Source organism: Lepus europaeus, chromosome 17 (genome assembly GCF_033115175.1).
Source record: "Lepus europaeus isolate LE1 chromosome 17, mLepTim1.pri, whole genome shotgun sequence".
Lineage (NCBI taxonomy): Eukaryota > Metazoa > Chordata > Mammalia > Lagomorpha > Leporidae > Lepus > Lepus europaeus.
This window is the reverse complement of record NC_084843.1, coordinates 10741352-10755485: the sequence shown is the minus strand read 5'-3', so window position 1 is coordinate 10755485 and position 14134 is coordinate 10741352. Positions and strand designations below refer to the sequence as shown.

General features: G+C 46.6%; 1 protein-coding gene across 1 annotated transcript in view; it reads left to right on the top strand.

The window, feature by feature from the left end:
• Positions 1-14134, top strand: part of INPP5F (inositol polyphosphate-5-phosphatase F) — a 103226-nt gene that overhangs the window by 50162 nt on the left and 38930 nt on the right. Inside the window, exon 3 of the mRNA XM_062214159.1 lies at positions 5967-6103. Coding sequence (XP_062070143.1) covers positions 5967-6103 — 137 coding nt within the window. The remainder of the gene's footprint in view (positions 1-5966; positions 6104-14134) is intronic.

Genomic DNA, 14134 nt, shown 5'->3' with positions numbered 1-14134 from the left:
GACCATTATGTGAGGCATGAAGAAGATCCACCCTCACTCACCAGTCTGGGTGGGTGGTTTGCAATCCTCTGAGGGCCAAAATAGGACAGCTGTAAGAAAGGGTGAGTTGCTCCCGAGCCTGCATGTCCACCCTATCCTGCTCTCAGATGCCAGGTGCCTGGTTCTCTGACTGCAACAGTCGGACCCAGGCTCAAACCGTCAGCAGCTTCCTGTCAGGTGTTTGGGCCTGGACCGAGGCTCACGCCATCGGCTCCCTTGGTCTTGGACTGAGTGACACCCTTGCTGTCCTGGTCATCAGCTGGCAGAGGGCAGATCATGGGGATTCTTTGCTTCCATAAGCACACAAGCAGTTCCTACAGTCTATGTGTATCTATATTTACCCTGTTGGTTCTGTTCCCTTGGAGAACCCTAATACAGAAGGAAACAAAAGTGAATGAAAGTCTTTATTCTACTGTTGTTTATCCCCCTTTAAGTGAGTCACTTTTTTTGTATAAAACAAGCACTTGAATCTTTTCCAGGACTATTGTTTTAGCTTGCCCTACTGGTCATACTTTTCAAGAGAATCACTTCCTAATCCATTTTTTTATCTTGCTAGGGAAGTCAGGTTCCCTTATCTTTCTTTTCCTGGAGGAACTGGGGTTACTAAAAGTAATATATTTAAAAGGCTTAGATTGGGCCAGTTTCTTTTCTTTGTGGGTAATACAATTAAGACAGCAGTAATAGCCTACTTAGGTGCTTTTAAAAAATTTAATTATAGGGGCCAGTGTTGTGGCATAGTGGGTAAAAGCTGCCACCTGCGATGCCTGAATCCCATATAGGTGCTGGCTTGAGTCCCAGCTGCACCACTTCCCATGCAGCTCCCTGCTGATTTGCCTGGGAAAGCAGCAGAGGATGGCCCAAGTTTTCCGGCCCCTGCACATACATAGGAGACCTGCAAGAAGCTCCTGGCTTTGGTCTGGCCCTGCTCTGGCTGTTGTGGCCATTTGGGGAGTGACCCAGTGGATGGAAAATTCTCTCGCTGTCTTTCCTTCTCTTTCTGTAACTCTACCTTTCAAATAAATAAATCTTTTTAAAAATTATTAAGAAATTGTGCCTGATGGCTACTGGGATTGTTAAACAGCAGTGATACTATACTTTTACATTTGTCTTTTTTTTTTTTTTAATTCATATCAGCATGAAGGTTTTACTTTTTTTTTTTTTTTTTTTTTAATTTGACAGAGTTATAGACAGAGACAGAAAGGTCTTCTTTCCGCTGGTTCACCCCCCAAATGGCCGCTACAGCCAGTGCTGAGCCAATCTGAAGTCAGGAGCCAGGTGTTTCTTCCTGGTCTCCCATGCGGGTGCAGGGCCCAAGGGCTTGGTCCATCTTTTATTGCTTTCCTGGGCCATAGTAGAGAGCTGGATCAGAAGTGGAGCAGCCAGGTCTCGAACCAATGCCCATATGGGATGCCGGCACTTCAGGCCAGGGCATTAACCCGCAGCACCACAGCACCGGGCCCCATTTGTCTTGTTTTAAAAATCGGACACAGAGGTAGGCTTTTAGCTTTGTGATTAAGATGGTGGTTAAAAACTCACGTCCTGTTTCACGGTATTTGGGTTTGATTCCTGACCCTAGCTCCTGATTCCAGTTCCCTGCTAATGAAGAACATAGGAGGCCATGGTGATAGCTTGAATAATTGGGGTCCTCCCACCTGTGTGGGAGACCTGGCCTGCTCCTGGCTCTGGTCTTGACCTAGCCAAGACATTTGGGGAGTGAATCAGAGGATGGGAGCCTTTGCTGTCTGTTTCTTTCTCTCTCCATCTCTCTGCCTCTCATAAAGTAAAACAATTCAAAAACATATTTGGATGATTTGGCCCTGTAACTCAGCAGGCTTCTTCCTGCTGGACTTCTCAGGCATTCGTGTGGTGGTGGTGTGGGTTTTGTTTCTCCTCAGGCAAAGCAGTGACAAGAACAGATATAACTATTATTGACCATGAGCTTTTTTTCTTTTCCTACTGTTTTCTAGAGTGAAAAATTTGGCCTGGAAATGGCTCAGTGTTCAATTCATACTTTTCATTTTCTTTCCATTATGATAATTTAGATTAATCCTTTCAACACAACCCAAGACAACTACATCTTTTCACTAGTGTTGGCATAGTTCAAGAATTAATAGGAAATTATGTATGTAGAAGGTTATTCTCAGTAGCTCAGTTTATAAATGAGTAAAATTGGAAGTGACCTGAAATGCTACTCATTAGAAAAGGCTAAATAAATTTTGCTATTTCCATACAATGAATTATTATGTAGATATTTAAATGTTTGTTTATCTTCATCGATATGAAAGGCAGAGAGAGAGTGAGCGTGCTCTTTGTTTGCTTGTTCACTCCCCAAATGCCTGCAAACAGCCAGGGATGAACCAGGCTGAAACCAGGAGCTAGGTACTCTGGTCTCACTTAGGGTGGCAGGGGCCCAAGCGCTTGAGCTGTCATCCGCTGCCTCCCAGGATGAATTGGCAGGAAGCTGGTTGGAAGCAGCACAGCCAGGACTTGAATTAGCACTCTGCTAAGGGACGCAGGTGTCCCAAGTGGTGGCTTAGCCTGCGGTGCCACAACACCTGCCTCTGTGAAACTATTTTTTAAAAAGTGAAACAACTCTCTACTGTGGTGGAAAGATGTTTCAGATATATTTTTAGGAAAAAAAGGTCTAAGGTGTAGAACAGTATAATAGCTTTTATGTGCAAAATGAGGAATTTATCCATAGTAATTGTATTTGTACATGTAGAAAGAAACTCTGTTATTAGTTTCTTGTGAATCTTTCCAGTTTCATTCTGCATTTACAAAAAGTAGTTATTATGCATAAATTCTTACTGTCTGCATATTAAAGCTACCACACTGTACTTTTATTTTTCTGCCAAAGGTACATCTTTTTTTTTTTTTTTTTTTTTTTTTTTTTTTTTTTTTTTGACAGGCAGAGTGGATAGTGAGAGAGAGAGAGACAGAGAGAAAGGTCTTCCTTTTTGCCGTTGGTTCACCCTCCAATGGCCGCTGCGGCCGGCACATCGCACTGATCCGAAGCCAGGAGCTTCTCCTGGTCTCCCATGCGGGTGCAGGGCCCAAGCACCTGGGCCTTCCTCCACTGCCTTCCCGGGCCATAGCAGAGAGCTGGCCTGGAAGAGGGGCAACCGGGATAGAATCCGGCGCCCCAACCAGGACTAGAACCCAGTGTGCCGGCGTTGCAAGGCAGAGGACTAGCCTGTTAAGCCATGGCGCCGGCCCAAAGGTACATCTCTGTCTGCCCCTCTCTCTGCCTCCCCCCCCCCCCCCCGGTTGAATTATTTGAAAGGCAGAGTTACAGAGAGTAAGAGATTTAGATGTTCCATCTGTGGGTTCACTCCCCAAATGGCTGCAACTGCTGAGTTTTCTTCCACTGCTCTCTCAGGCACATTAGCAGGTTAGCAGGGAGCTGGATCGGAAGTGGAACAGCTGGGACTTGAACCAGCTCTCTTCACCTGCTCTGCCACAACACTGACCCCTCCTAAAAATATTTGAGTGATCTCAGCATCATACTTTAGAGAGGATCTTCATTCACTTTTTATAGACGTCTGTATGATATTTCATTGTATAGAAGTAATTTACTTTTTTCAATTCCTAGAGTTTTTGGTCACTTCCAATTTTCTGTTATAATTTATACTACCAGGAGTAGCCTCGTGCCTGCCTAAGGTCCCCAGTGCATCTGTGTCGTTAGGATGACGGCCAGAGCTGGGTTGCTCTGCCAGGTGAAGCACTGTGGTGGTGGTTGTGATGTGATCACTGCTTCCTCTCCTGCCAGTTCAGGTTCCCACTGACTGTGCGCTTCCTCACGGCCACACAAAGTGCACAGTGACTTTTGGTATGTTTTCTGTGTGATAGAAGACGTGTGGCATCCTAGCGCGGTTTCACTGTGCATTTCACTACTCATCTTTCCACGTCCCTACAGCTGTTTGGTGTTTCATTATCTCTGAACTGTTTTCCTATCTCTTGAGTTTTCTGCTGGGTGGTTTATTTTTTTCTTTTTAAGTTTTAGTAATTCTTTATAAAAGAGGGAGGTTGAAGTCTGTAGCTACTTTTTTTTATAGTTTGCCTTTGACTTTGAGATGTGTTTTGCCATGTTGATTTTTTAAAATTTTAATACAATCAAAATTTTCAATATTTTCTTTTGTACTTTCTTTTTAACTAGTGTGTGAGACTGCAAACCATAAGGGAGGAAGCTACAGCTTAAAACACGAGGCATCGGGGGCTGGCACTGTGGCTCAATTGGCTAATCCTCCGCCTGTGGCCCCAGCATCCCATATGGGTGCCGGGTTCTAATCCTGGCTGCTCCTCTTCCAGTCCAGCTCTCTGCTGTGGCCCAGGAGGGCAGTGGAGGATCGCCCAGGTGATTGGGCACCTGCACCTGTGTGGGAGACCAGGAGAAGCACCTGGCTCCTGGCTTCGGATTGGCGCAGCGCTGACCGTAGCGGCCATTTGGAGGGTAAACCAACGGAAGGAAGACCTTTCTCTCTGTCTCTCTCACTGTCTAACTCTACCTGTCAAATAAGTAAAAAAAAAGGCATCAAACCAGTGCAATTTGTGGAACTGACTAAAAGTCAGCTGTACAGTCGTTTTCATCCATGCTCTGTGGTCCTCACGCTAGTAGCTGCTGATTTTTTTTGGAAGATTTATTCTATTTATCTGAAAGGCAGAGTTGGTGAGGGTAGGGAAGATACCTTCCATCCCATGTTTACTTCCCAAATGGCTGCTGGGTCAGGCTGCAGCCAGGGGTTTCTCTGGGTCTCCCACATCGGGCAGGACCATCTTCTGCTGCTTTTCCAGACGCGTTAGCAGAGAGCTAGATCAGAAGTTGAGTAGCTGGGACTGGAACTGGTGCCCATATGGGATGCCATTGTTGTAGACAGCAGCTTAATCCACTGCGCTACAATGCTAGCCTCTCAGCTATTGCCTTGGAAAGCAGTAGAAGATGGCCCAAGTCCTTGGGCCCCTGCACCTACATGGGAGACCTGGAAGAAGCTCTTGGCTTCTGGCTTTGGATTAGTGCAGCTCCAGCCATTGCAGCCAATTGGGGAGTGAACCAGTGGATGGAAGACCTCTCTCTCTCTCTCTGCCTCTGCCTTTCCTTCTCTCTCTGTGTAACTCCAACTTTCAAATCAATAAATCTTTTTTTAAAAAAATGATTATTTGGGAGGTAGAGTTATAGACAGAGGGAGAAACAGAAAGGTCTTCGTCCACTGGTTCATTCCCCAAATGGCCGCAATGGTCTGAGCTGGGCTGATCTGAAACCAGGAGCTTCTTCCCGGTCTCCCTCGTAGGTACAGAGGCCTGAGCACTTGGGCCATCTTCTGCTTTCCCAGGCCATAGCAGAGAACTGAACTAGAAGAGGAGTAGCCGGGATATGAGCCAGTGCTCAAACGGGATGCTGGCACTGTAGGCGGAGGCTTAGCCCACTACACCACAGTGCCAGCTTTGTGGTGGGTGAAAATCGTTTTAAGATTTGTTTATTTGAAAGGTAGAACAACAGAGAGAAAGAGAGACAGATATTCTACCTGCTGTTTTACCCCCCCCAGGGCTGTGTCAGGCTGAATCCAGGAGCTTCTTCTGGGTCTCCCACGTGTCTGCAAGGGCCCAGGGACTTGGGCCATCTTCCACTGCTTCCCCAGGTGCACTAGCAGGGAGCTGGATCAGAAGTGGAGCAGCAGGGACTTGACTGGCACCATATGGGATGCTGGCACTGCAGGCCAGGGCTTAACCTGCTGTGTCACGGTGCCAGCCTGAGGATCATTTCAATTTAAGTTTCAGCTACTGTAAGGTTGAACATCTTTCGCACGTCCAGGACCATTTTCATAAACTTTAAGAGCTCGTCGATGCACACATTTTGTTAAGACACTCAGCTTCAGCTTGCCAGGATGGCATCACTATAAATGCCAGACGTCACCGTGATCTTTCTCTTTCAGATCTTCCCTGGTGGCTCATTCTAATTCGACAGAAAGCATTGGTGGGCAAACTCCCAGGGGACCATGAGGTCTGCAAAGTCACCAAGATTGCTGTGTTGTCACTGTCTGAAATGGAACCTCAGGATCTTGAGCTCGAGGTAAGGTGAAATCAAAGGAAACTTTATGGAAGCCTGGAAGAAATGTAGTAGAGGAGTCAGTTCAGTAGGCAAGAAGCGCACATTTTGGGGCTGGATAATGTCTTTAAAACAATTTAGAACTCTTATTTAAAAATCTGTGAAATCCAGGGTATAAGACACATAGAAGCAGAGCTGTTCTCATTGAATTGGCATGGAGGGGGGGACTCTTGGGACCCTGCCTACCTGACCCCTGCTGGGAAGACACATTTACTTCCAGGGAGCCCCAGCACTCTGCACAGTATACTTTGAGAACTCCTGATCTGGGGAAAAGGGAAGTCAAGAAGGACAGATTTAACCTTTACCATATCTTCTTTATCTGTATTTCTCTTAAAGTTTATTTTTTTTTTAAAAAAATCATTTATTTGAAAGGCACAGTTAGAAAAATAGGGAGAGGGCCGGCGCCGTGGCTTAACAGGCTAATCCTCCGCCTTGCAGTGCCGGCACACCGGGTTCTAGTCCTGGTTGGGGCGCCTGATTCTATCCCAGTCGGCCCTCTTCAAGGCCAGCTCTCTGCTATGGCCCGGGAATGCAGTGGAGGATGGCCCAAGTGCTTGGGCCCTGCACCCGCATGGGAGACCAGGAGAAGCACCTGGCTCCTGGCTTCGAATCGCCGATACACGCCGGCCACAGCGGCCATTGGAGGGTGAACCAACGGCAAAAAGGAAGACCTTTCTCTCTGTCTCTCTCTCTCACTATCCACTCTGCCTGTCAAAAAGAAAAATAGGGAGAGATTGATCTTCCACCATCTGGTTCACTTACCAAATGGCCGCAATGGGCAGAGCTGGGCTGATCCAAAGCCAGGGGCTTCTTCTGGTCTCTGGCAGGTGGATTTGACCTTGTCCATCCCACAGATCATCTGTTAGCATATACAGTGCTCTGAGCCCTAAGGACACTGAAATGTCACACCTCATCCAGAGAAGGTTGTTAGACTTTTAAAGGAGATTTTCCAGTGTCTTTGTGGCCACCAATCTAAGATTTCTGAAACTGATAACCCACAATTGTATAAATGGAAAAAAACAACTTTAGAAAATCACACTGGGGGCCAGCGCTGTGGCTCACTTGGTTAATCCTCTACCTGCGCCAGCATCCCATATGGGCACCAGGTTCTAGTCCTGGTTGCTCCTTTTCCAGTCCAGCTTTCTGCTGTGGCCTAGGAGGGCAGTGGAGGATGGCCCAAGTCCTTGGGCCTCTGCACCCACATGGGAGACCAGGAGGAAGCACCTGGCTCCTGGCTTTGGATCGGCACAGCAACAGCCGTTGCGGTCATTTGGGGGTGAACCAACAGAAGGAAGACCTTTCTCTCTGTCTCTCTCTCTCTCTCTCACTGCTATAACTCTACCTGTCAAATAAATTAAAAAAGAAAAGAAAAAGGAAATCACATTAACACAGAAATGTAAATGTTGTGAAGACTTTAAAAATTTCCTTGTTCCTTAAACTTTCTTTTTTCTCCATCGTCTAAGGGAACGAGATCAAAAAGACGGTGAAATCTCCCCATGTGACATGGTTGGGTATTTTATAGCTGTGGGGCTGTGTGAGCTACAGCCTTGACCGGGGCACCAAAGGCTATTGCGTGTGTTAAGAGCTGAATAGACGCCAGGACTGTCCATGGTTAGAGGTGTCCCTAACTGGAGAAAGGGTTTCCAGATTCTAGCTGAGTGAGTTGTTCGGTAACCCTTTCTCGGAAGAGGGGATTTGAGCAATTTGCATTGTGCCTTTTCCCTCTTGCCTCACTTTACGACCTTGAACAACGGGAAGGAAAAGAATAGCTGTGTTGAAAATCGTGAATTTCTTGCTAATCTTGCAACACGTTAATTTAAATATTTTGTATTTTTATTTCAGTTTCCAGGTAGCTCCACTTAGAAGCTTAATATTTTAAATTGTTATTCTGATTAAATAGTAAATTATAAAAAAAGGGAAACAATCCTACCACTCAGGAATAATCATTCTCGATGTTTTAGTAATTTTAACAGTTATTTCCACTTTCCCCAAGCCTTTGGGAGGACCAGAATTATTTTCAAATTGTCTTTTGTATTTGCATTTTACATATCTTCCCTACTTAAAATGTTTTTTTAAATAAACGTACGTATCTAGGCACACAAAAAGACTTTATCAGTGAACTAGTTCTTCTGTCCCAGTGTCGCCCTGATTTCGATGTGTGTGTATCACTCGGAGTAATCCACTGCTTTCCTCTCCCCAGAAGCACCCTCGGGCTTGCGAGTGTGCTCACTGTTCCCAGATTTGGTAAAGGCCTGTCTGTGTCCTGTAACTGGAGCAGAAGCAATTTTATTTTAGAGTCGCGTATTAATAGAATTCCTAGTTTTCTCCCTCAGTTGGCTTTTTACCTCAAGTATATATCTTACTTGTTTGTCAGATATTTATTTTCATTATATTTGAAAGGTGGAGAGATAGACATCCTCCATCTTCTGGTTTATTCCCCTATGCCCACAGCAGCCAGGGCTGGGCTAAGAGAATATTACTCCATCTGGGTCTCCTACATGGATGCCAGGGACCCAAACTTGCCCATTACTGCTGCCTCCCAAGTGTGCAAAGCCAGAGCTGGAACCCAGGTACTCCAGTATGGAATGAGGGTGTCTGACGCAGCATCTTAACCACTGCACCAATGCCTGTTCCTTGCCAGATTTTTAATTTGCATATAGCTCACCCATTGACAGTACATAATTTATTTTATTTTATTTTATTTTGGACAGGCAGAGTGGACAGTAGAGGGAGACAGAGAGAAAGGTCTTCCTTTTGCCATTGGTTCACCCTCCAATGACCGCCGCGGTAGGGGCGCTGCGGCCCACGCACCGCGCTGTTCCGATGGCAGGAGCCAGGTGCTTCTCCTGGTCTCCCATGGGGTGCAGGGCCCAAGCACTTGGGCCATCCTCCACTGCACTCCCTGGCCACAGCAGAGAGCTGGCCTGGAAGAGGGGCAACCGGGACAGGATCGATGCCCCGACCGGGACTAGAACCCGGTGTGCCGGCGCCGCAAGGCGGAGAATTAGCCTAGTGAGCCGCGGCGCCGGCCTGACAGTACATAATTTGGGGCCAGCATTGTAGCATAGCAGATTAAGCTGCCGCCTGTAACACTGACATCCCAAATAGGCACTGGTTCGAGTCCCAGCTGTTCCACTTCTGATCTAGCTCCCTGCTAATGTTCCTGGGAGAGCAGCAAAAGATGGCCAAAGGCTTGGGCCCCTGCACCTACATGACAGACCTAGATAAAGCTCCTGGCTTCTGCCTGGCCCAGTCCCAGCCACTGTGGCCATTTGAGGAATGAGCCAGCAGATGGAAGCTCTCTCTCTTTTTGTCTCTCACTCTCCCTCTGTAACTCTGCCTTTCAAATAAGTAAATCTTAAAAAAAAAAATGTGATTCAGTGGTTTCTGTGTATTTAGTCTCGTGCCCATCACCACAAGCATTTTTAGAGCGTTTTCATCCACACCGCCCTCATCACTCGGGAAAGCCCTGTACTCATTGACCTCTGACCCCCAGCTCCTTCAGCACTAGGCAACTATGCATCTCATTTCAGTCTCCATAAATTTGTCTGTTTTACACACCTTGTATAAATGGAATTATACACTGTGTGACCTTTTTTTAAAGATTTTATTTATTTTGAGAGGTAGAGTTACAGATAGAGGGAGAGACAGACAGAAAGGACTTCCATCCACTGGTTTACTCCCCAGATGGCCATAATGACCAGAGCTGTGCTGATCTAAAATCAGGAGCCAGGAGCTTCTTCTGGATCTCCCACGTGGGTGCAGGGGCCCAAGCACTTGGCCCTTCCTCCCCTGCTTTCCTAGGTGCATTAGCGGGGAGCTGGATTGGAAATGGAGCAGCTGGGACTCCAACCAGTGCCCATGTGGATGTCAGCACTACAGGTAGAGGCTTAACCTACTATGCCACAACACTAGCCTTGCTATGTGACATTTTATGAATGACCTCTTTTACTTAGAGTAGTATTTTCTGGGCCAGTTCGAGTCCCAGCTGCTCCACTTCTGATCCAGTTCCCTGCTAATGCACCTGGGAAAGCAGGGGAAGATGGCCCAAGTGCTTGGGTCCCTGCACCCACATGGGAGACCCAGAAAAAAGCTCCTGACTTTGGTCTGGCCCAATCCGAGCTACTATGGCCATTTGGGGAATGAACCAGCGGATAGAAGACTGACTGACTCTCCTTCTCCCCCCCCCCTTCCTCCCTCCCTTCCTCCCCCCCCTTCTTCTTTCTCTCTCCCCCATACCATAACTTGATTTTTCAAATAAGTAAAGGTAAATCTTTTTTTTTTTTTTTTTTTTTTGACAGGCAGAGTGGATAGTGAGAGAGAGAGAGACAGGGAGAAAGGTCTTCCTTTGCCGTTGGTTCACCCTCTAATGGCCGCTGCGGACGGCGCATTTCGCTGATCCAAAGCCAGGAGCCAGGTGCTTCTCCTGGTCTCCCATGCGGGTGCAGGGCCCAAGCACTTGGGCCATCCTCCACTGCCTTCCCAGGCCATAGCAGAGAGCTGGCCTGGAAGAGGGGCATCCGGGATAGAATCCGGCGCCCCAACCGGGACTAGAACCTGGTGTGCCGGCGCCGCAAGGCGGAGGATTAGCCTGTTAAGCCATGGTGCCGGCAAAAGTAAATCTTAAAAAAAAAAAAAAAAGTATTTTCAAGGCTCATGCTTGTTATAGCACATTAGTACTTTGTTCCTTATTATTGCCATATAGTATGCCACTGTGTGGGTATACTAGATGTGTTTATTCATCTCAATTGATGGATATTTGAATTGTTTCCACTTCTTAGCTGTCACAAATGGTGCTCCTCTGAAAAATTTTACATACGAGGAATCTTTTTTTTTTTTTCTGGGTATGTACCTAGGAGTTGGATTGTTGGGTCATATGGTGACTCCTTTTAATCTTTGAGAAATTGCCAGACTTCTTCAAAACAGTGTAGTGTCTGCAGCGGCCATTGGAGGGTGAACCAACAGCAAAACGGAAGATCTTTCTGTCTGTCTCTCTCACTATCCACTCTGCCTGTCAAAAAAAAAAAAAAAAAAAAAAGTGATCTGTACAAGGGTGTGAAGAATCTGCATGGTTCAAATAAATGATGACATAGATGTTCGTTCTTTCTTTTTTAAGGATTGATTTATTAGAGAGAGAGAGAGAGAGAGAGAGAGAGAGAGAGAGATATCTATCTATCTATCTATCTTCCATCTGCTGGTTTATTCCCCAAATGGCTGCAATGGCTGAGGCTGATCCAGGCTAAAGCCAGAAGCCAGGAACTCCATCCCAGTCTCCTACATGGGTGGTAGGGACCCAAGTACTTGGACTATCTCTGCTGCCTTTCAAGGCTCATTAGCAAGGGGCTAGATCAGAAGCAGAGGAGCCAGGACTCAGACTGGTGCTCTGATATGGACACTCATGTGGCAGGCATAAGCTTAACCCGCCACACCACAACGCTCATCCTAGATGTTCTTTCTTTTGAAAAATATACCCTTTAAAGTTTTACAGGCTTTTGCTCCTTGTCTGTGTATCTTGCTTGCTGTATTTCACTGCCTAATTCCAAATTTAGTTTCCTAACAGACATCTGTTTACAGTTACATCTCCAGTCAGATATTGATACCAACTTTTAAATTAAAATTTATTTTCTTTTTTTTTTTTTCTTTTTTTCTTTTTTTTTTTTTTTTTATTTTTGACAGGCAGAGTGGACAGTGAGAGAGAGAGACAGAGAGAAAGGTCTTCCTTTTGCCGTTGGTTCACCCTCCAGTGGCCGCCACGGTAGCGCGCTGCGGCCGGCGCACCACGCTGATCCGATGGCAGGAGCCAGGTGCTTCTCCTGGTCTCCCATGGGGTGCAGGGCCCAAGCACTTGGGCCATCCTCCACTGCACTCCCTGGCCACAGCAGAGAGCTGGCCTGGAAGAGGGGCAACCGGGACAGGATCGGTGCCCCGACCGGGACTAGAACCCGGTGTGCCGGCGCCGCAAGGCGGAGGATTAGCAAAATTTATTTTCTTAAGCAGCAGCAACATTAGCTCCTTTTGTTGCTGTGAAATGTGAGGTGCGAGAGTAATGGGAAAACCAGGGGGGTGTTTGTTTTCTCTGTGAGATGGAGTGCAGCCAAGTTGTGAGAAGAGCCTAACCACATGCTATACAGAACTGGCTGGGCCCCTGGAAAGGGAAGATGATCCTGCCGTCAGTGCTATATGTCATAAGCCCAACGGCTCAGGAAAAAAAGGGGAAAATAGCATCTTAAAACTGGAAGGATCTCCAGAAAAAAAAAAAAAAATTTCTCTGCCCCTGTATTTTGGCAGGACTGATCGTAAGCTTTCTGAAAGGCTGTGGTCTGTACTTCATTTTCTAAAGGCCACTGCATTGAAGATTCAAAAACATTCATCAGAAATGTGTGTTCATAGTAGCTTTATAGTTCTAGCTAGAAAACTCAGTTTTAAGAAACAGAGGAAGACTCCAGTTTAAGGTGGTTCAGTGAGTTTGTGCTTTGTTAAGCAGACCTGCAATCCCGATCTGAAACTTTGGAGCTGTATTTGTGTCAAGATTCCGGTTTTTAGGGGTTTTCAAAATGTTATTCCATGTTGGGCCAGTTATTCCTTGTTGTGGCACAAGGGGTTAAGCCACCACCTGCGATGCCAATGCAGGCATCCCATATGAATGCCAGTTCAAGTCCTGACTGTTCAACTTCTGATCCAGCTTCTTGCTAATGCTCCTGGGAAGGCAGCTGAAGCTGACCCAAGGGCTTGGGCCCCTGCCACCCAGATGGTAAACCTGGATGGAGTTCTGGGCTTCTGGCTTTGGCCTGGACCAGTCCTGGCTATTGCAGCTATTTAGAGAGTAACCTAGCAGATAGATAGACAGACAGACAGATAGATAGATCTCTCTTTCTTTCTTTCTCTCTCTCTCTCTCTCTCTGTCTTTCACATCAATTAATCCTATAAGGGAAAAAAGATTATTCTGCACATTTTCTGCACCCACAGTGAGCATTACTCTACAATAGAATGTGTTAATATTTCTTTAAGGATAACATGGATGTTCATATTAAGGGAAATAAGTGCTGTCTATTGATATCCTCTTGTCAGTTTTGCCATTAGATGAGTTATTAACAGACTTAAGCATTCAGTTTTAGAATCTTTTGAATCTAAGAGTTGTAGATAAGGAAGTTAAGGGGTGATGGGCCTGTATCAACTCTGTCCTAAGGCCAGGATGAGGGTAGATAAAATAAGCAAAAATAGAGGAAGAACAACAACATTGCTGGGCCCAATCTTCATGGATGTCAATGGAACAGTAGATCTAACTTCTGGGGCTCCAGAGCAGGCAGCAGCAGGTGGAAATTGCCCCTACATGGTAAAGGGGACGAAGAGGGCTTCATGGGAGCCAGGAGCCTGGAACCCTGGAACCCTGCCCAGCGCATGAGGCCTGGTGCTTGGGTAGAACCAAGGCTGTTAGAGGTCCTGCACAAAGACCCCTGTCTGCTCTGCAGCGCTTTGCCATTGTTGCGATATGCTGGGCTCTGCCGTTGCGATACGCTGGGCTCTGCCATTGAGATACGCTGGCCTGCGCGAAAGATAAAAGGCCTGAATGCGGGCAATAGCTAAGGGCACGGAAGATTGGTGTTGATAGGTGAGACCTTAGGAAGTAGAGTAATGGAAGATGACTCCAAGGTTGGTTTGTTTACTTGTTTGTTTTTAAAGATTCATTTTTTTTGGAAAGAGTTAGAGAGAAGGAGAGACAGAGAGACATCTTCCATCTGGTGGTTCACTCTCCAGATGCAACAATGGCCAGGGATGGACCAGGCGGAAGCCAAGAGCTCCCAATGGGTCTCCCACATGGGTGGCAGGATCCCAAACACTTGGGCCATCTTCTGCTGCTTTTCCCAGACCATTAGCAGGGAGCTGCATGGGAAATGGAGCAGCCGAGACAGAAACTGGCCCCCATATGGGATGTTGGTGTTGCCTCTGGGGTTTTCTCTGCTGTACTACAGCACCAGCCCCAACTCCAGGTTTTCT